General features: G+C 35.5%; 1 protein-coding gene across 3 annotated transcripts in view; it reads left to right on the forward strand.

Annotated features, from left to right (window-relative positions):
* Positions 1-23,737, forward strand: part of KHDRBS2 (KH RNA binding domain containing, signal transduction associated 2) — an 829,362-nt gene that overhangs the window by 371,577 nt on the left and 434,048 nt on the right. For all 3 annotated transcript variants that reach the window (XR_009549510.1, XM_060189997.1, XM_060189998.1), the window contains one exon: positions 15,523-15,669. Coding sequence is in view for 2 of the 3 variants with exons in the window: in XM_060189997.1 (XP_060045980.1) it covers positions 15,523-15,669 (147 nt within the window). In the remaining variant the exon portion in view is untranslated. The remainder of the gene's footprint in view (positions 1-15,522; positions 15,670-23,737) is intronic.

A 23,737-nucleotide genomic window follows, 5' to 3' on the forward strand; every position in this document is an offset into this window, starting at 1 on the left:
ATTTGAATTAAAATTCACACATAGCTCTTAGTTTCAAAATAATTTTCAAGCATATAGTATGCTCTCTTAAAGTTATGCATTTACATAGACTTTCCTAATAAATTAACCAACAGAAACTGATGCACTCTATGTTCTGTTGAAACAATGCTTAATTTGAAACTTTTGTAACTAGATTCTTCCAAGTGAATTTAATGTTCATAATAAATACCCATTAACATCAGTGTATTTTTGAAGTTGGGTAGTCCAAATTAAATTATTATTATCTGAATGACTACAGCTAACTTTTCTCTTATGAGAGAAAAACTTTAATTTTATTGAGTTTATAGTCTATTGAGCTTATAGACACTATACTTGCAACTTATATACATTAACTTATCTTTACATGGAAGACTTAGTCTTTTATTATGTGGATTAAGAAACTATGGTTCTGGCTGGCTGACTAAATTATGCCCAGAACTCAGATTAAAATATTGGAGTATCTTTGGTTCTGTGATGTCTCTTTCTCAATAACTCTCTCTTTGTCTCAATCTCTGTATTTCTACCTGAAAAATTCTTCTTGGAGATTGAAAATCCTAGAAAAGACAAAAAAAAAAAAAAGACCAAAAACTAAGGCTCAAATATATAGTAATTTTCTTCTAATGTCATCAATAATAAACATTAAACCATCAATTTAAATATTTTTTCTTTTGTTTTAAAAAGTAGTTCTTTTTAATTTTTTTATTTATTTAAAAAAGGAGATATTAACAAAACCATAGGATAAGAGGGGTACAACTCCATACAATTCCCACCGCCAGATGATTTTTAAACAAATTTTTTATTTATAAAAAGGAAATATTGACAAAACCATAGCATAAGAGAGGTACAGCTTCACACAATTCCCACCACCAGACCTCCATATCCACTCCCCTCCCCTGATATCTTTCTTATTCTTTATCCCTCTGGGAGTATGGACCCAAGGTCATTGTGGTAAATCTTAATTTATCTGAACCCCAAATACTCTTTTTCTCTGTCAACTACACTTTGCTACTTTCAGTGGTCACCTAAATGTTCAGTGACATAATACATCTAAAATACATGTGACAGCTTCATTATAATGCTCAATGATAAATGAATAAATGTATTTTTATTTTTATTTATTAAATGGAAATATTGACAAGACCATAGGATAAGAGGGGCACAGTTCCACACAGTTCCTACCACCAGAACTCTGTATTCTGTCCCATCCCTTGAAAGTTTTCCCACTGTTTAAAAAATTTTTTTGTATTTATTTATTTTCCCTTTTGTTGCCCTTGTTGTTTTTTACTGTTGTAGTAGTTATTAATGTTGTTATTATTGAGGTCATCATTGCTATATAGGACAGAGAGAAATGGAGAGAGAAGGGAAAGACAAAGAGGGGAAGAGAAAAATATACACCTGCAGACCTGCATTACCACCTGACTCCCAGTTTTCCCATTCTTTATCACTCTGGGAGTATGGACCCAGGGTCATTATGAGGTACAGAAGGTGGAAGGTCTGGCTTCTGTAATTGCTTCCCCCTGAACCTGGGTGTTGGCAGGTCAATTCATATTCCCAGCCTGTCTCTCTCTTTCCCTAGTGGGGCAGGGCTCTGGAGAAGCAGGTCTCCAGGACACATGGGTAGGGTCGTCTGCCCAGGGAAGTCAGGTTCGCATCATAATAGCATCTGGAACCGGATGGCTGAAAGAGAAGTAAGATATAGAGCAGAACAAATTGTTGACTAATCATGAACCTAAAGACTGGAATATTGCAGATAAAAATTTGGGGTCTCAGTTTTAGAAAATGCTAGTAGGTCTATTTTAGGTATATTCCAAAGGGCCCATGCCCCTACTAATTTTTGCCTACGCTGACAACTGATATGCAGGTAGATGCAGGTTATTGTCTGGGGGAATGGTGTCATAGTTGGAAAAAGGACTAGAAAGCTGGATCAGGGAAGAGAGTATCTTCCAAATATGGGGAAAGATTATAAATATTGTTAATTGTAAACACCATCAATTTGATCTGGGGTCCGTAGTCAGTACAGGAGCCTATTAACCTCTGCATCCCTGTGGGTTTGAGCTCACATTCAGTGGTCACGCCTAGGAATATTCCAGTCTGCACCAATTTCAAGACTCATCATCCTCCGGTGATAGGTAGAGTATGCTATACAACTTCCCTTCAGAAAATGGACCATTCCCTACCATTGTTGATTCACATTGAGGGCAAGGTCCAATAGGGGCCCAAAGAGGGGTCCATTATGTTGTTACTGATGGAGATAACCAGTGACAGTGGTGAGAGGGATCCATTAGATGTCTAGGCCCATCATGTCTGTGTGTTTATCCCAGGACCTCCTGACTAGGGGCCCAGGTAATGGGGTGTCCTGTAGTAGCGACTAAAGAGTCATCTTTAAAGTATGCTAGTCTTGAATGTTCCTACTCATGACCACAGAATGTGAGCTCAGATCTAGAGAGATACAGAGGTCACATAGGCTCCTAAGCTGAATATGGGCCACAAACCAAATCAAATCAAATCAATGGGGTTTAAGGTCAACAATATTTATACCCCTTTCCCATATTTGGGAGCTACTCTCTTCCCTGATCCAGCTTTCTGTTCATTTTCCAGCCATGACAACATCTCCCCATATAATAACCTGGATCCACCTGCATATCAGATTTCAGGCTCAGGGAAAAAACAATAGTAACAACAACAAAAAACTAGTATAGCCACAGGCCATTTGGACTATAACTAAAATATGCCTACCAGCTACCTACAAAATGGAGGACTCCTCCCCCAACTCTTCATCTGCATTATTCCAGCCTTTAGGTTCATGAGTAGTCAACAGTTTGTTTGGCTTTGTATGTTAACTCTCTTTTCAGCCACCAGGTTCCAGATGCTACCATGATGCCAAGCAGATTTCCCTGTTCAGATAGACCCACCTATGTGTCCTGGAGCTCTGCTTCCCCAGATCCCCACCCTACTAGGGAAAGAGAGAGGCAGGCTGGGAATATGAATCGACCTGTCAACGCCCATGTTCAGTGGGGAAGCAATTACAGAAGCCAGACCTTCCACCTTCTGCATCATACAATGACTTTGGGTCCATACTTCCAGGGGTTAAAGAATAGGAAAGCTATCAGGGGAAGGGATTGGATACAGAGATCTGGTGGTAGAAATTGTGTGGACTTCCTATAGTTTTGTCAATGTTTCCTTTTTATAAATAATTTTTTAAAAAAAGTATGCCAGTCTCTTGCCCTTATTCAGCTTTTGTAATCCTTCCTTTGTCTGACAAGTTTATCTTTGGAGTAATTGAGGAATGTGAAATAGGAGGTAGGTGAGGAGGGTATCTATGTCTAACTAGAAACTATTTGATTAGGTATTTTATGGTGTCATTTTAGGTCTTTCTGCTTGCTTGCTACATTTATTGACTCACTGCAAACTACTGTGCACTTCTGCTTTAGGGTACATGTTTTTTCCCTAATGTATGGTAACATGTACATATGCCCTATCTCATGCACCCTAGTCTATATCTAGGTTTTGAGGTTTGTTAAGAAAAGTACCTGAAGTGGAATTAAGGCATCCTCTGAGCTAGGAAAGATCTCACCAGAGTAATGAAGCTGAAGGGTTGACATTCCTCACCTGACATCTCTGGATGCAGTCCAAAGTGAAACATACTGAGGTGGTACTTATTTCATTGAATGGGTTGGGATCAGCAGATATAGTATCGGTTGGTATGAAATGGAAGAAGCATGCAAAGTGAGCCCCACCCTAGAGGTTTCAGGACTGGGAGAAATATGGGCTTTACAGAGAAAGGGGAAATTTCCTGCTGTCTTAGGGTTTAAGAAAGCAATAGATAATGGGTATGGCACCAAAGTAAAAATCTCTGGGTGGAGGGTGAGAGTAGATGTTCAGCTTCACTGGCAGGGACTGGAAGGGGAGATGGGACACAGATCTTTCCTGGTGAGAATGGTGTTAATATAGATTCTAATTAATGTATAGTCTCACAAATGACTATTCAATTTATGAGTGGATCGAATGTCTCAAACTTTTTGTTGCATACACCATAGCTCTGAGTATATGTTCCTTCAGTCTAAGCACTTAAGACTTCAAATTGGTAATCATATTGAATTTTAATAGTGGGCTCAGTTGTTAATAACATTTCTAATAATATTTCTTTGAAATATTAAATCTCCTAGAAGCTTATATCAGGGAGAACAGAAGCAACTGGTGGTGTTCCTTTATAAGATACGCTATATGTAAATAGCATAAAAGGTCATAAATTGAGGTCATGTATTCCACAATAAATCCTAACAATGGTATTTTCAAAGTTAACCCCATTACCAAATTATTTGGTTATAGTTTTGAATTTTACTGCAGCAAAGCAGAAAGCTCTGTGGAAGGAGGGAAGAAAGGGGGTTGAAAAGCATTAAGTCCTGATGGAAAGGACATAAGTTGGGGATGAGAATGTTTTGCAGATTACTAAGACAGGGAGGTGAGAAATTGTACATATGTGTCAACAACCCTGTTGTAAACCATTAACCTCCTAATAAAATTATTTTTAAAAAGAAGATACTGGGTGATTAATATTCAAGTTTTAAGTTTCAAGATGAAGGTACCAGTGAAGGAAAGTCACATTGACTCATAAAAACTGAAACTATGAGAAACCTTGGGCATCATCATTTATAATGTTTGTTTGTTTGTTTAGTTTACTGGGCATGTATAACAGTGCCCTCTTTCCTGTATTTTTTAATATATAAAAAGGTCTAACTTGAGCTAGTATGGTTGAATGGAATTAGAAAGAATTCTCATTTTGTTTCAAAATGGTCCACAAACTCTTTTCTGGAACTCTAGTGGCTCCATATAACACCACTGGAAATGAGCCTCTTTGATAACCTCCTCTCCTATTGTATGTGAAGAAACTTTTTTTGAGATGACTTTAGGACTCAGTTTCAATGTCAAGGGAAATGAAAGTAAAAGTAAGTGGAAGTAGAAATGGAACTACTTCAAACTAAACTTTCCTATAATGGAAGAATGAATCACAAAAACAAAATGACACTTTTATTTTTTATTGGGAGTATTTTGCATATTACATATTCTATAAGGGATTTAAATACAATTTATACAAATAACTCATATAAATCAACAATATAAACAGCAAAAATATCATTAATAATGTGCTAAGATATTTAAGAAGAAAGGTAACAGCAGCAAATGCTGGAGAGGTTGTGGGGTCAAAGGAACCCTCCTGCACTGCTGATGAGTAATGTCAATTGGTGCAACCTCTGTGGAGAGCAGTCTGGAGAACTCTCAGAAGGCTAGAAATGGACCTACCCTATGATCCTGCAATGCCTCTCCTGGGGATATATCCTAAGGAACCCAACACACCTATCCAAAAATATCTGTGTACACATACGTTCTTGGCAGCACAATTTGTAATAGCCAAAACCTGGAAGCAACCCAGGTGTCCAACAACAGATGAGTGGCTTAACAAGTTGTGGCATATATACACAATGGAATACTACTCAGCTATAAAAAATGGTGACTTCACCGTTTTCAGCTGATCGTGGAAGGACCTTAAAAAATTCATGTTGGGAGTCGGGCAATAGCGCAGTGGGTTAAGTGCAGGTGGTGCAAAGCACAAGGACCAGTGTAAGGATCCCAATTTGAGCCCCTGGCTCCCCACCTGCAGGGGAGTGGCTTCACAAGCGGTGAAGCAGGTCTGCAGGTGTCTATTTTTCTCTCTCCCTCTCTATCTTCCCCTCCTCTCTTCATTTCCCTCTGTCCTATCCAACAACAACTGCAACAATAATAACTATAGCAATATAACAACAAGGGCAACAAAAGGGAATACATGAACATTAAGAAAAAAGAAAACTTCATGTTTAGTTGATGACCATGGTAGGTTGCTAAGTCTAGTTCTGGAGGTCTCCATATTGAAGTTCAGTTTCCATTGTAAAAGCTGTAAGGGTAGACGTCAGGAGAAGCACTTTCTTACTGACTCATAGTCTGCAAGACTGTTCTCTGCCTGCTATATAACATACCTAAATAGCTGCCCACAATGACCTGGTAGCTGGTGACTTATTAAAACCTACTTTCTGGTTATTACCCAGGGTGAAACCACAGATTCCTTGCCTACATTCTTATAGAACATTAAACAAGCTTAATGTCCATAAACTAAATACCAGATACAAACATTACAGTAGGATATATATTAAGGGGAATACACTTGCCATTTTAAAAAGATGGTTTGTGTCCTTTGGAATAAAATTAATGGAACTGGTGATAGTCATGCTTAGTAAGATAAACCAAGAAGTGAAAGACAACTTCCAGGTAGTTTCGCTCAGATGTGGAATATAGATAATTTTTAAAGATTTTATTTATTTATTTATTTATTTATTTATTTATTTATTTGTGAACTAGTAAGAGAAAGAGAAAGACCTCATATTTGCACATGCACTGACAGGGATCAAACTTTGGACATCATGCTTGGGACCTCATCCACTGTGCCAGAACCCAAACCATGATAATTAAAACATTCTAACTTGCAAAGAGAAAGAAAACTTGACCAAACTGTTTTGCAAATTTTGCAAGATCTGTTGTGGTTATTAGGGATAAGGGGGCACAGAACTTTGGTGGTAGGTGCTTAGTAAGATGACAGGCTTGAAATCTTATATTTTTACAGTTCATTAGCAAATCACTAATAAAATATAAGTTGTTAAAATGGCAAAAATGAAGATAATATAAGAAAGTCATAGACCAACATCAAGAAACAACATCAGAAGAGAAAGAATAGTATATGAATAAGGAAATCTGTTTGAATTAATAGTTTTTTGTTTGTTTTGTCTTTTGTCTCCAGGGTTATCACTTAGGCTCTGTGCCTATACTACTAATCCACTGCTCCTGAGGGCCATATATTTTTCCCCTTTTATTGGATAGGACAGAGAGAAATTGAGAAGGGAAGGGAAAAATAGAGGAGAGAGAAAGACATCTACAGACCTCCTCCACTGCTTGTGAAGTGATCACCCTTTTGGTGGGGAGCTTGGAGGCTCATTCTTGTATCTTTACTTGGGTCCTTATGCCTCATACTATGTGTGCTTAGCTCAGTGGGCCATCAAAAGCACTCACTTGGTAGACTGCACACTTTTCCTTGTGCAAGATCTAGGTTCAATGTCTGAAATCACCACATGCAAGCAGCATGCAAAAGGGAATGTTTACGGGATATAGTTCAGTGTGTGACATCTTCCTTTTCTGTCTTTCCCTCTCTGTCTCTCACCCTCTTTCTGGGGAAAAAAAAAAAAACTCTGAAAATTTATAGCCCATAGGCACAACACACCCATTGTGATTAAGGATTTGATCTCTGATGTGAGATTACCTGTACTATAACCAACTCCACTATATATGGTGTATATAACTTTGGGCAAGTTTATGGAAACAATTTAGCTTTGCCTTAAGGAAGATAAAAATCATGACAATTGCACTATTATTACTATAAAAACAAATTTGAAAACACTAAAATTGCTAGGATATCTATAGTTGTTTGTTTATTGATACAAAATATTTTTGTGGAAATATATTTTCTTTTGTAATCACAGTGCTTTACCTTTCCAAACTGGTTACAGAGAGACAACACTGAAATTCCCTCCAATGCAACTGGGGGCCTGCCTTGAACCTGAGTTGTATACATAGCAAAGCAGGTGCACTATCCAAGTGAAATATAATATTTTGCTTTTCCCAAAATTTTTTAAATTTAATTTTTTCCAGAACAGTATTCAGATCTAAATTGTGACAAGCACTGAATCTGAGGCCTCAAACAATCCATTTCTACACTATATATGCTTCCCAGCTGCAAAATCATATGTACTTGTTCTTTGGGGGATTTTTTTTTTAGGTTTTCCTTAATGAGCATGTTATTTTAAATTAAGAAAAATTTCCTATTAAATTATTTTGCAAATCAGTAAAACTCATTTGTAGAAGATATAATACAAATGATAATGCCTAAGAGGAAGCTTCCTTTAAAAAACCTTTTAACAATTAAATACTCTAATGTAATTCAAATTATACTCTTTTAGTGCCTTACTTTTCACTATATATGATCTAGTAAAAGCTAGTATGTCTTATGTTTTACCTAAAGATATAATGTGTGGGGTAGAATATTTAAGGACATGTAAATCAATCAGATTTGATATTTTCAATTACTTTTGTTTAAAAGATGTTATGCTTTGCTAGTAATTATGATTTATATGTGTGAAATTCTAAGTTGGCTATCCAGTACTAGATATTATAGTGTTCTGATCTCTCATAAAAATAATTTTAAAAATTAAAAATAAACAAAGGTTAAAATTCTTATTTTAGTGAGACACCATTTAGTATACAAATCATTAAATCTGGGTAGTAAGTAATTTATTTTTTACTGTTTTTATAGTGCTGAGATTTTACACATATATAATTTTACCACTCTTGGGCTGAATTTTTCATTCATTTTTTTAAATTTATATAGAAAGAAAGAGACAGAGAGTTATAACACAGTTATAACACAGTCCACTCAACCTCCATCCCTAGATATGGTAACTGTGGTACACCAATGAAATGCAGGGCTTAAACCTAAGTCAAGTGCATGACAAATATACATGCTTCCAGGAAATTTATCTTCTGAGCCCCATAAGTAATCTTTAATAACAAGCTTTACACCAGCTTAGAAAGTATAGAGAAGGAGGAAATATAAGCAAGGATCTGATTTAACCACTCTACCATTTTCCAAAAAGCATTTTTCCTTCAGATTTAACACCATCTCATAGAACCCAAAGAGAAGAGAAATATGTACTTATCCTCATGGCTGCATATTTTTTTTCCAGTTTCCTTTTTTTTAATTTTTAATTTTTTATTTAAGAAAGGATTAATTAACAAAACCATAGGGTAGGAGGGGTACAATTCCACACAATTCCCACTACCCAATCTCCATTTCCCACCCCCTCCCCTGATAGCTTTCCCATTCTCTATCCCTCTGGGAGCATGGACCCAGGGTCATTGTGGGTTACAGAAGGTAGAAGGTCTGGCTTCTGTAATTGCTTCCCTGCTGAACATGGGCGTTGACTGGTTGATCCATACTGCCAGTCTGCCTCTCTCTTTCCCTAGTAGGGTGGGTCTCTGGGGAAGTGGAGCTCCAGGACACATTGGTGGGGTCTTCAGTCTAGGGAAGCCTGACTGGCATCCTGATGACATCTGGAACCTGGTGACTGAAAAGAGAGTTAATATATGAAGCCAAACAAATTGAGCAGTCATGGACCCAAAGCTTGGAATAGTGGAGAGGAAGTGTGTGTGTGTGGGGGGTACTCACTGCAAACTCTAGTGTACTTCTGCTTTCAGGTATATATTTTGCAGTAGTTTATGGATACGTGTGAACATATGCTCTCTCTCACAGAAACTGGTGTATATCTAAGTTTTGGGACTTTGTTAGAAAGTGAACCACCTGAGATGAAATTAGAGTATACTATGAAAGGAAAGGTCTCACCCGAGTAATGAAGTTGAAAGGTTGTCATTCCACACGTGAAGTCTCTGGACACAGTCTGAGCTGAAGCATGTTGAGGTGGCAATTGTTGTGTTGGTTAGGTTGTGATCGGCAGATGCAATATTATTTGATATGGATTGGGAGAGGCATGCGGGAAAGTGGGCCCTATCCAATGGTTCCAGGACTGGGGGAAGTAGAGGCTCTGTAGTGGAGATGTGAGGTTCCTGCTGTCTAGGGTTCAAAAAGACAATGGATAGTTAATGTTATCATCACATTATTTGGTAACTGGGTTAACTTTGAAAAGTCCTTTTGTTAGGGTTTGTTGTACAGTACCCAGTATCTTGTATATAGCTGTGCTATTGGATAGTGGGGAGAGAAGCAGTACTTGGCTGAACAAATATGCAGCCATTGGTTGCTATTGGTTGCAACCAATGGCTGCATATTTGTTCAACCAAGTACTGCTTCTCTCCCCACTATCCCCAACTCAAAATTTGTCACTACAAATAACTATTTTATGTAAAGTCCTAATCAGGGATAGAATATTTGCCCACAAAAGTAAAGAGTGCATTCCCAGTCTGAAAGCTGTTGCTCTTAAGAGAGACAAGAGTAGATTGGGATAGATGATAAACCAGGCACACATTCAACTTTCTTTGAACTTCATCAAGATAGGATTTATAATTAGACAAACATACTAAATTGGGCCATACAGTTAACTTACATAATCAACACATTTTTTGAGTCTTTTAAAATCTAATTTAGTGTATTGCTAAAACAATCTTGAGAATATAAAAAGAACAAAGCTAGAAGTATTACACTCCCAGATCTCAAACTAGATTGTAGGGCAATTGTAATCAAAATTGCATGGTACTGGAACAGAAATAGACTCACTGACCAGTGCAATAGAATTGAGAGCCCATAAATAAACCTCCACACTTATGCATCTAATTTTTGATAAGGGGTCCCAAACTATTAAATGGATAATCACTTCAGCAATTGGTATTGGATAAATTGGATTAAAACATGCAGAAGAATGAAACTGAAATGTTGCATTTCACCAGACACAAGAGTAAACTCCAGTTGGATCAAAGACTTGGTGTTAGACCAGAAACTATCAAATACTTAGAGAAAAATATTGGTGGAATTATTTTTCATGTAAATTTTATAGGTATTGCCAATGCTACAAATCCAGTTGTAAGGAAGACTAAAACAAAAATAAGCCAATAGGACTACAACTAATTTAAAAGCTTCTGCACAGCAAATGAAACCACCACCGAAATGAAGAAACTCTTCAGAGAATGGGAAAAAAATCTTACATACCATGCATCAGAAAAAGGGCTAATAACCAAAATATTCAAAGAGCTCATCAAACTCAGCAACAAGAACAACAGCAGACCACGTCCAAAACTGGGGAGAGAATATGAATAAAATATTCACCAAAGAAGTGACATATGAAAAAAAATGCTCCAAGTTATTTGTTGTCAGAGAAATTCAAATAAACCCAACAATGAAATACCACTTCACCCTTGTGTGAATGTTATATCTCAGAAAGGATAACAACAACAAATGCTGTAGAGGCTGTGGGGACAATGAGACCCTCTTGCAGTGCTGATGGAAGTGTAAATTGGTCCAACTCCTGTGGAGAGCAGTCTGGGGAACTCTCAGAAGGCTAGAAATGATACCACTTTCCCGCATGCCTCTCCCAATTCATATCAAATAATATTGCATCTGCCAATCACAACCTAATCAATGCATCAATTGCCACCTCAACATGCTTCAGCTCAGACTGTGTCCAGAGACTTCAGGTGTGGAATGACAACCCTTCAGCTTCATTATGCGGGTGAGACCTTTCCTTTCATAGTATTCTCTAATTCCATCCCAGGTGGATCACTTTCTAACAAAGTCCCAAAACCTAGATATACACCAGGTTCTGTGTGAGAGAGCATATGTTCACACGTATCCATAAACTAGTGCAAAATATATACCTGAAAGCAGAAGTACACTAGAGTTTGCAGTGAGTACCACCCCCCAACACTTCCTCTCCACTATTCCAAGCTTTGGGTCCATGATTGTTCAACAAATTGTTTGGCTTTGTATGTTAACTCTCTTTTCAGCCACCAAGTTAGGATATGGATAGGATATGGAGATTGGGTGGTGGGAATTGTGTGGAGTTGTACTCCTCCTACCCTATGGTTTTGTTAATTAATCCTTTCTTAAATAAAAAATAAATTAAAAAAAAGAAATGTCCCTATCCTACAACCCTTTAATTTCTCTCTTGCATATACATACTATAAGACCACACACACCCATCCAAAAAGATGTGTATGTATCTATATTCATAATAGTACAATTTTTAATGGCCAAAATCTGGAAGCAACCTAGATGAGTGGCTGAGAAATTTGTTGTATATATACACAATGCAGTATACTAATCAACTGTAAAAAATAAGGGAATTATCTTTTTTACCTCATCTTGGATGGAGCTTGAAGGAATCATGTGAAGTGAGATCATCCAGAAAGAGAAGGATGAATATGGAGTAGTCTTCTTCATAGACCATAGTTGAGAAATAAGAACACAAGGGGAAATACAAAGCAGAACTTGAACTGGGTTTGATTTACTGCACTAAAGTAAAGGACTCTGGGAGGAGGAGGGACTTTCAGGTCCTGGTGCATGATAGTGAAAGAGGACCTAGGTGTGCATTTAGAGTGTTTGGCAGAAAACAGAAATTTTACACATGTACTCACAGCTGTATTTACTATAAACATTAATCCCTCCCAATAAAAAGTTAATATAGTTTAGGTCTATTCATGTCATTTTTCCATTTACTTCCTACATAAAAAATTAATTCTTATTAATTTTATTCTTTTGAATATAGTGAAAAACTGGTGTATTGGAAAGTGGATAATTAGTAGTATTTAACTTTTATTATTATTTATTTTACATGATAAATTATCACCCTTCAGTATTTAACTTTTAAACCAAAATTTCTTACATTTATGTATGCATTTAAGTATACACATAATACACTCTAATTTCATAGTACACTCTAATTTCATCTCAGGTAGTTCACTTTCTAACAAAGTCCCATAATCTAGATATACACCAGTTTCTGTGAGAGAGAGCTTATGTGCACACGTATCCATAAACTACTGCAAAATATATACCTGAAAGCAGAAGTACACTAGAGTTTGCAGTGAGTACCTCCCTAACACTTCCTCTCCACTATTCCAAGCTTGGGATCCATGATTGCTCAACAAATTGTTTGGCCTCATATGTTAACTCTCTTTTCAATCACCAGGTTCCAGATGCCACCTGGATGCTGGCTAGGCTTCCCTGGATTGAAGACCCCACCAATGTGTCCTGGAGCTCAGCTTCGCCAGAGACACACCTTACTAGGGAAAGAGAGAGGCAGACTGGGAGTATGGACCGACCAGTCAACGCCCATGTTCAGCGGGGAAGCAATTACAGAAGCCAGACCTTCTACCTTCTGCAACCCTCAACGACCCTGGGTCCATGCTCCCAGAGTGCTAGAGAATGGGAAAGCTACCATGGGAGGGGGGGGATTATGGGGATTGGGTGGTGGGAATTGTGTGGAGTTGTACCCCTTCTACCTTATGTTTTTGTTCACTAATCCTTTCTTAAATAAAAAATTTTTTTTAAAAAAGTATACACATAATAAATTCATGTGAGTACCTGGTATGCAAAAATTTATTTCCTTCTTAGACTTGTAATTATATAAAGCCAAATTATGATGGGATAATTTAACAGGTAACATTACAAGGATAGTAAACCTATTAGGCCCAAGTATTCAAGAAAATATACCACCATACCACCAAGCAGTGTTCTGGTAAAAAAAATATCTATTTGTGAAGATCAACTTAAAAAGTTAAAGGCACTATAAGCAGATATACAAATAACCAAAAGTTTTATGATATAGCATCCAACACATTGTTTTACAAAATCAGGTGTTTCATAAAGCTTGAAATGAAAAAAATGCAAATCAATTTTCAAATTGAACTGGGTTTGAATCCTAACTTTGTTGAAACTATTTAAAACCTTTTAAGTTTGGTTTTCTACTTTGAAATATGTAAATAATCTATATTTGTTTTACATTAAAAGTATATGGAAACTACAGAGCTGTTATTAATATAGGTATGCTAAGTTGATTTGCTCTCCACCTAAACCGAAATAGGTATGCTTCATTTATTAATTGGGCATAACCTATGAAAAATCTTATCTAATATGTGCTTTTGGTTAAATGGAGTACATATTACTCATTTTACTAGAATCAATGCCATTGCAATGCTTACCAACCATCTCTATCTCATCTACACTTTTGACAAAAATGAGGCACCTAAAGATAGTGAAGATGTTGATATGATAACTTATGATAATGTCAGCCAGTGGGAACGATTGCTCAGAGACAAGTCATGGTTTTAGATTCTTTGATCTTTTAGATCAGTTTATTGGGGGTTAATAGTTAACAGTACAGTTGTTGATACATATTTACAATTTCTCATTTCCTCATGCTAGGTATCTACACAACATGCCCAATCCCAATTTTGATCCCTTTCCACTGTCATGCACCAGAGACCCCTGGCTCCATCATCCCCTCCTTCCCTAGAGTCCTTTCCAATACAGTAGACCCAGCCCAAGTTTTACTTTATGTTTTCTCTTTTTGATCTTGTTTTTTAAATGCCACCTATGAGTGAGATCATATAGTATTCACGCCTCTTATTTTGGCTCATCTCACTTAGCATGATTTCTTCAGGTTTCATCTGAGATGAGACAAAGATGACTTTATTTTTTTAATGGCTGAGTAGTATTCTATAGTGTATATATATCCTATTTTTTTTTAGCTACTCATATGTCATTAGATATCTAGGTTGCTTTGGGGGTTGGGTTATTACACATAGATCTCTTCTGGTGGGTGTATTTGCTTCCTTTAGATATATTCTCAGGAGAGAAATTGCAAGGTGATAATGTAGGTTGTCTTCAGACTTTATTTCACAGGGGTTGGACCAACTTTCATGCCAAACCACAATATAAAGGGCTACCTTTCCCCCCACATTCTTGCCATTACTTATTGTTCTACTTTTCTAATATATAATGTATTCTCGCAGGTGTAAAATGGTACTTCAATGTTATTTTTGTTCACATTTCTCTGATAATCAGTAACATCATCAAAATGACTATTATACTCAGAGTTATATACAGACTCAATGCAATCCACATCAATGGGTCATCAGATTTCTTTTTTTTAATTCTTTTTTTAAACTTTAATTATTTATTATTGGATAGAGACAGAAACTGAGGGGAAGATAGAGATGGAGAGAGACAGAGAGACATCTGCAGCCCTGCTTCACCACTTGTGAAGCTGCAGGTGGGGACCAGGGGTTTGAACCTGGGTCCTTGCACACTGTAGTGTGTGCGCTTAACCAGGTGCACCACCACCTGGTTCCGAGTCATCAGATTTCTTTAAGAGAATAGAACAAAAGCTAGAGAAATTTGTCTGGAACAAGATAATACTTAGAATTGCCAAAGTAATTCTAAGAAAAATAACAAGAATGGAGATATCATGCTGCTTGACCTTAAATGAAAATGTTTTACATTCTTAATTCACCTTTATTGAGAAGAAGTAATTCCTTCACTACTTTTCAGAAAGTAGTTAGAATTTTTGACATTCTTTTAGAAACCATAGTGATGGTTCTTTTGACTCATCTGCACAATTTTACTCTTCCACTAAAATGTTAATGACAATCCTGTAATATTTTCAGGGGCTTAGTTTGCAGTTTCATTTAGCTGATTAAAATCTGTTGTAGATGATAATTATTCCAGTTTGTTTTAATCACACAAGCTCTCAATACTGATTTCCAAAATCTTTAAATGGTTTGTACAAATTTTATATTTCTCAGAGGGTTTCTACTTGCGGAAATTTTTTTCTAGATTATACCCTTTGTCATATTCTTGGTTAACGTTAAATCAGTGCAAAATGAGTAGATTTTTACTTCTAAAAATAACTTCTTTCACAGGAAGAAGAACTAAGGAAAAGTGGAGAAGCCAAATATGCCCACTTGAGTGATGAGCTTCATGTATTAATTGAAGTGTTTGCTCCACCTGGAGAAGCTTATTCGCGAATGAGTCATGCATTGGAAGAGATTAAAAAATTCCTGGTTCCCGTAAGTTTTTTTTTTCATTTTTTAAAAAGATGTTTCTCACCAGTGTCTATTTTAAAAATCTTCCTTTGATCTTCACTGACGTTTATAAGGAAACTCATATTGTAAACTATCTGTGAAGTTGATATGATATAAAATAGCATACAAATAACAGCACAAAATCTGACATGTGACCACATAATGATATTTTAACAACAGTATTTGCCTTCATACATTATATGTCATAAATATCCATGAAGAATAAAACACATATAAAAACATAATTATATAGTTGTATGTTTCTATTAATCACTTTGTAGATTATAGGTAATTATAATAAATATGGAAAGCACTTTCATGAGGGTACAGAAATTAAACTGCATAATACTTATATTAATGCAATGGTATAATCTGAAAATATCAGCAGTATTCTATGTGATAATATGCCAACTTCTGTCTCATTATAAAACCAAATGTGTTATGGTCTTTCTCATTCTCTTCTTATCTATCTCTCGCTCACTCTCATGTTTAAAATAGATAATAAAAGGATTGGCTGGTTGATCAACACTGTTGTACAATAATAAATTCCTGAGTTTGTTTCTGTCACTGTATTGAAAAAAAGTAAAAGAAAAAATAACATTGTTAATAGAGAGGGGCATTTATTGGCATCAATCTGAAACTGGAAAAATGAACTCAACCTGCCATGTCAGAGCAACAGAGAATGTTCGCTTAGTAGGATGGAAAATTCAGGGTTGCATATTGAGTAGAATTCTCTACTGACTTTTTAAAAGAAATATAGGAATATTAAATGAATGCAGTTTTCCTAAAGGTTGATAATTTAGTATTCTAGGAGGAACTCATTTTAATAGAAATCTTGGCATTAAGCTTAGAGCTTGGGAATAACATAATTAGAAGAGAATGCTGAGTAAAAATTTTCAGGAGTGGCTGGGCAGAAGTTTTTGGCAGAGAGAGGAGATTAATCTATGTAATGAGAATCACTGTGGATTCTAAATTAAGCAAGGAACTTGAAGGTATTAGTAAATAAGATCTATTGATTATCATTGATTTTTGAAACAGAGAAAATAAAAAATATATATATATTCAGAACATAAATGTACCAAAAGTTAGCCACAAAAATTTTATTTTATATGCACAGATATTTTTCTTTTTGTTTGCCAAGACATGTTGTAATTAATCACATACAATGTCACTTCCTGAATTAATAAAGACATAGCTTTTGTGGAATTTATTATTTTTGCTTGTCTGAACACTTTCATTAGTACATCACATGATTATGTATTTAATTATTTTGCCACTAGATTGTAGCTGGGACTTGCTGCTTGAATGAAGACTTCCCCACTCTTGACAGCCATATTTCTCCTTTCTTTTTGTTGATAGAGACATAAAGGAATAGAAAGGGAAATGGGATCTGGAGAAAGACAGAGAAAAGTGATATCAGAAGCACTGTCTTATCTGTATTTCCACCATATAAAATTATATCTGACATAGTAAATATTTGACAGTTTTTCTAGTGAAATGACTGAGAAAAAGTCATTACAATTGATGCAGAGTATAATGTTGTTAGCAAGACTAAGTTTGGGGAAGTATTATTCAACAAAGAACGTGTCCTATATGTACAAATTCAAATAAAGATAGTAAATCTTACTGTCCCATTGTGACCTGTTCATCCTGTCTCTTCAATTTTATTTCTGTCTGTCCAGCGACTTACTCACTTTGCAGCAGACTTGTTATTGTCTTTTCATCTACAAGGAGTAGTAAACACATAGGAAGCTGAATATATTTAAGGTACTATATTAAAGTTTTATCTAAGATAATGATACTAGATAAAATTAGATAATGAAAAAAATAAATGACTTAGAATGATGGAGTTTTTGTGTTGAAATGCTTAAAATCTATATACAAAACTTTTATGTCCAATTTAGACATAATTATAATGTGTTGAAATTATAAAGTAAAATTTCAGATCTATTTGGATATTATCAATCATATATGATTAGGATTTTACTGGTAATCTTAATGTAATATATTTAATTTTAATCTGTGCACAACTGAAATATACTTTATAAAGCAATATTTACATTAAGAATAAAAATGTTATGTTTTCTCAATGTTAGCAAATTTTGCAGACTTTTTACTTGATCTATTTGTCTTATTTGCCTCCCAGAAAAGGGTAGTATCTCTCTGCTTCATTCGTGAGTAGAAATACAAAGTCCAAAATAAACACCCATTTTTTATTACATAAAATCGCTTGATCTTAAGTTTATTTTAATACTAAAGTCCACATAGAAATGTACATTAACATTTATAAACATCATAGTTGAAGAATTAGGGCCACTAGCAGACATATAGAAAAGCGAAGTTAATATGAACTCTGAAGTCACCTGACTTATAATTCCTCTACAAAATGAAGTTTCTTTCTATGGTTAGAGCTTTAATTCCATCCCTCTTCCTATATGCTATCTAACATTTGCCAGGAATTGTAATTATCTAAGACTGCTGACTTTAGAACAAACTTCTCATGGTATGTCAGAATGTTGTGTGATATTAAAAAAAATAATAATTTACACACTTGAAATGAATCATTAAAAGATTAAAGCATTTTTTTGCCCTGATAATGTCTGTTTACTCACTAAAGTCTTACCAAAACAAGTAGATTGAGAGACACTAAAACAGTGATCATTTTGGCATTGATACGTTTAAATATCTAGTGTTTAGGGACAGGCAAATTTAGAGCAAATGGATTTACATCCATATAGAGATATATTAAAATGTCCCTTACATTTTTCCAATTTGTATTGCAAATACATATTAGGAACATTAAGTTATTTAATAAATAGAAAAGGGTATTGGGTACCAAACTAATGTATTTTTAATAATGTGAATGTCTCTTCTCTTTACTAATATAAAAGATGAAAACATGTTATTATATTTTACAATATTCTTTACTTTTATAGTTCAGGAACCATATGGCTTTGAAGGCCATGCCACATACATTACTTTGGGGTGATATTTATAATGTAGTCTGAGAACAGAATAATCTGGTATCTCTGAATACAACTGTCTTTTTCCAACTCCAGTTAGAAGGTTACCTTAAAACAATGACACTTTCATTTTCTTAAATTGACTGACCCTCACCTCCAGTTAAATTAAATTAGCATGCCTTACTAATACTTAGCAGTTAATTCAAAGTTGTAAGAATACAGTGTCTCATATGTAGACATGAAGTATTAAGAAAAAATTTCAATGTCTCTGCTTATATAACCTAACATAGTTTTTATACAAAATGAAATTTCATGTAAGCCATAGATTATAAGTAGATTACTGCACTGTTTCTTCAAGAATTAATCACTGATAGAATTAAGAGATCACAATATTTCTTTTAACAGAGCCCTGTCATACCCTGAGAACATTTACAGCCTTACTGCAACATTTTGTCATGGAGGACAAAACATAAAAACTATTTTCCATGCCTGACTTATTTCTCTAGTGTTCATCACTAGAGATGTGTAATTTAGAGCAAATATGCATCCACATAAACATATACATTATTTATGTGTGGTTTTATATCTATATAAAAATATACCTTTGTGTGTGCATAGTTTCTGTTAGTATCACCTGTCTCACATACAAGATTTTAAATCAGTTCAACAATACACACAAACCTGCATCTTTTCAGGTTGTGTATTTCTTTCTTCCATTAGTCTGGATATAATTCTTAGTCACTGCAGTGATTCCTGAAATGGTTCAATTACGACATTTTATAACATTTCAAGTTTGAGATATTTGAGATCTATATTAAGATTCATCAAGAGTCTGTCTACCTATTGGGAAAAATAAGACCTTTTTCCTCCTCTTTATGTTAAAGAAAATGGAGAACATCCGTGCCTTCTGTTCTTCAAAGACTCATCTTAGCTCCAAAATGGAGAAATTGCACTGAGTGCTAATAGCAGTCATGAAAGATAGCAACTTGATAGAAAAGGAAAAATCAGAGTATTTTCTGTCTGGATGGACCATGTAGACTTGCATGCACTGAAAATAATTTCATAACATTTTTGTAAGATGATAAACATATGTCTGAAATGTATGCTATATTTTGGCAAGTAGTGAATATTTGACCTGAATCTTTTATACAGATAAGTACACAGGGAAAAAGGCATCAAACAAAATCTCACAGGTCAAGTGGTGGTTCATCCAGTAAAACACATATGTTACCATTTCCCAAGGACCTGGATTTGTGCCCCAGATCTTCACCTACACATAGGAAGATTCACACATGTTGGAGCAGTGCTAGAGATGTCGCTCTTACTCTGTCTCTCTGTCTCTTACTTCTTTAAAAAGTGGCTTCCAGAAAAGGTGGGGTAATCTAGAACTCAGTCCTAGCAATAATCCTGGTAGGAAAACAAACAAACAAATAAACAAAAAACTAATCACCTCACTAGACAGCAAAACCAACATTGTTAAAGGCTAGAACCATAAAGTGGAGACTGGCAGATACATCTTTGCTGGCTGGTTAATGGCATAGCTTCATCATTATAGCAAGTAGCATCTTGTAGACAAAAGAAGTTATCAGTAGCAAAATAAATAAATAAATTCCAGTGTAGCCAGAAAAACAAAATCCATGGCGTATTATTCATTTCTGTGGCGTCTGTTAAGATTTTTGTCATGTTTTCTTGAATTAATATCTTTAAAATTAATTCCATTTTGTGCCTCATGATTAAATATATGTGAATAATATGATATCTAATAGCTTTTAGCATGAATCCACATTTGTTTGTCATTTGCTCAGAAATTTTTCCTACATTCTGTAGCAGTGTAATAATATTCTTTTTGTATTTGAAAATTTAAATAATTATATTGTAGTGAATATTTTATTATTGGATTAATTATAATAAGTGTAGTTCAGTAAGCTAGAATGTAACTAAGATTACTACTAGTTCATATAACATTAACAAACAATAATTTAATTATAAGAATTTAAAAACATTCTTTTTATTATTAAGATTTAGTCAACTCAAGGTGATTTTAGCACTGCTAATTGAATGACATGACCTAGAAGTCAGAATAAAACTGTAGTGGATACTTATTTGAGTGTTATAGCTCCACAAACCCTTATAAAAAGATGTTCTTGCTTCTTGCCAATATAGATAATTAAACTTTCGCTTTAGAATATGGGGTCAGAATGGGATCATCTGCTTTCTATCTTAAGAAGCAATTTATCAGTAATTATCTCTGGCTTCACTTAGTGACAGGGTTTCTGATTTTTAAAGATCACTCTTTAGTGATATTTTATTGCTTTTTAGATGCGCAGGATAATTCTTCAATTTGTCGCAGAATTTTTATGTTATCATGATGAGTCACTTCTTCTATATTAATAGACATCATGATCAAAAGAACTGCTTTTGCAATTTCATATAAATGTTTTGTACCATTCCTAAAAAGTAGTCTGTATTTTCAGAAATGAAGTGATTCTAAGGATATAGATTTCAAGGAAAAATTTTAGCTCTTAACTTATTCAGTTTGTATTATAAGAGAATTCTTCTTAAATATCAGCCCGGCACTTGCAAATATTTTCATAGTGAATATATGCCAATATTGCCCTCAAAATACTTTTTAAAATTTAATTTATTATATAATTAATTTACACATCATTTTGTATGAGTAATATAGACAGACAGACTGATAGAACATCATTCTATTAGATGTGTTGCCAGAGGCTTAATCTCATGCATGCAAGGAAAGTGCTCTGACTTTGTGTTGCCTTCCTCTCCTTAACGTATACATACTTTCACAGATGGAAACAGTTCAGAAAAACCCATGATAATTGAGGTATTTGTTATAAAAAGGTTTTGTGACATAAAAATATCATAATATTTTAAATCTATTGAAAATGAAAATAAGCTTCACTGGACAAATAATTTAAGTAGATAGTTCTTTTTATTATTTTTTTTATTTATAAACAGGAAACACTGACGAAACCATAGGATAAGAGGGGTACAACGCACAGTTCCCACCATCAGAATTCTGTATCCCAACTCCTCCCCTGATAGCTTTCCTATTCATTAATCCTCAGAAAGTATGGACTCGTGGTCATTTTGGGGTGCAGAAGGTGGAAGGTCTAGGTTCTATAATTGCTTCTGTGCTGAACATGGGCGTTGACAAGTTGATCCATATGCCCAGCCTGTCTTGCTTTTTGACTAGTGAGTCGGGGCTCTGGGGAAGCAGGTCTCCAGGACACATTGGTGGGGTTGTCTGCCCAGGGAAATCCGGTTAGCATCATGGTAGCATGTTGTTTTCGACAGGTTATGTTGTTTTCACCGGGCTGGCTTCACGGGCAGGTAACAGACAACCAGGGACTCATGGTTGAGCTGTAGGCAGTATCTCTTTATTCATGCAGGACGCAGCACAATCTAAGACGAGCTAAGCTAAACTCAAGGTACAGTACTGTAAAACTCACAATGCTGTCTTTATATATACTTGCCAAGTAAGGTGGAAACAGGATGTGACATAGAGAGGGTGGAGAGAAAAGTGACTGGTGAAAATCAGAGTGTGACAAAGAGGGGGCAGATTAGGTGAGAATCCTATCACTGAACCACAAATGCCCTGGAGGGAGGGTGGTACTTGTTAACAGTGGTTATGTAAATAGAATGAAGTGGTTATGTAAATAGAATAGTGTTAAGCAGAGGGGATTTAAACCAAATGAAACAGAAGGGGTCTCATGCATACCAACAGTAGCATCTGGAACCTGGTGACTAAAAGAAGAGTTAACATAAAGCACAATAAATTGTTGACTAATCATGAACCTAAAGGCTGGAATAATGCAGATGAAGATTTGGGAGTCCTTGTTTTGTAGATAGTTAATAGGCCTATTTTAGTTATATTCCACAAGGCCCATGACTATACTTGTTTTTGTTTGTTTTCTGAGCCTGACATCTGATATGTAGGTGGATCCAAATTATTGTCTGGGGAGATGACTTCACGGCTGGAACAAGGACCAGAAAGCTGGATCTGGGAAGAGAGTAGCTCCCAAATATGGGAAAGGTATATAAATATTGTTGACTGTAAACCCCATTGATTTGATCTGATCTGGGTCCCATATTCAGTTTAGAAGCCTATGTGACCTCTACATCCCTATATATCTGAGCTCACATTCTATGGTCATGAGTAGGAATGTTCCAAGCTGCCCCTAATTCAGTCCCATCTTCATCAGGTGTATCATAGAGTATGTTGTCCAGCCTCACTTCATAGAATGGAACTTTCTCTACCAATGTTGATCCAAGTTGAAGGTAATGGGGGTCCACAAAGGGGGATATTTTGTTGTTCCTGATAGAGATGACCAATAACAATAGAGAGAAGGATTTATTTGAGGTCTAGACCCAACATGTCTGGAAATCTCAGGACTCCCTGAATAGGGCCCCAGTTGATGGGGTAGCCTGATAATGACTAAAGAGTCATCATTAAAGTATGCCAGTCTCTTACCCTTATTCAGCTTTTGCAGTCCTTGCTTTGATAAGGTTAGCTTTGCAGTGAGTGAGGTAAGTGTAATAGAAAGTAGGTGAGGAGGGTATCTAAGTCTAAGTAGACACTATTTCATTATGAACTTTATACTGACTCATCGCAGACTATTGTGTACTTTTGCTTTCAGGTATATATTTTGCCCTAGTTTATGGATACATGTAAACCTATACTCTATCTCATGGGTATCTAGGTTTTGAGACTTTGTTAGGAAGTAAACCATCTGGAATGGAATTAGACAATCCTATGAAGGAAAGGTCTCACCCGAGTAATGAGGCAAAAGGGTTGACATTCCAAGCCTTATGTCTCTGGACACAGTCTAAAGTGAAGCATGTTGAGGTGGTACTCTAGGTTGGGATTGGAAAATGCAATATCATTTGGTATGAATTGAGAGAAGCATGCAGGAAAGTTGAGTCCCACTCTAGAAGTTCCAGGACTGGAGGAAATATAGGCTCTATAGAAGAAGCAGGAGGATCCTGCTGTCTTAGGGTTTAAGAAGGCAACAGATAGTTATTGCTATAATCAAAGTATTTGGCAATTGGGTTAACTTTGAAATATC

Source organism: Erinaceus europaeus, chromosome 4 (genome assembly GCF_950295315.1).
Source record: "Erinaceus europaeus chromosome 4, mEriEur2.1, whole genome shotgun sequence".
NCBI classification, from domain to species: domain Eukaryota; kingdom Metazoa; phylum Chordata; class Mammalia; order Eulipotyphla; family Erinaceidae; genus Erinaceus; species Erinaceus europaeus.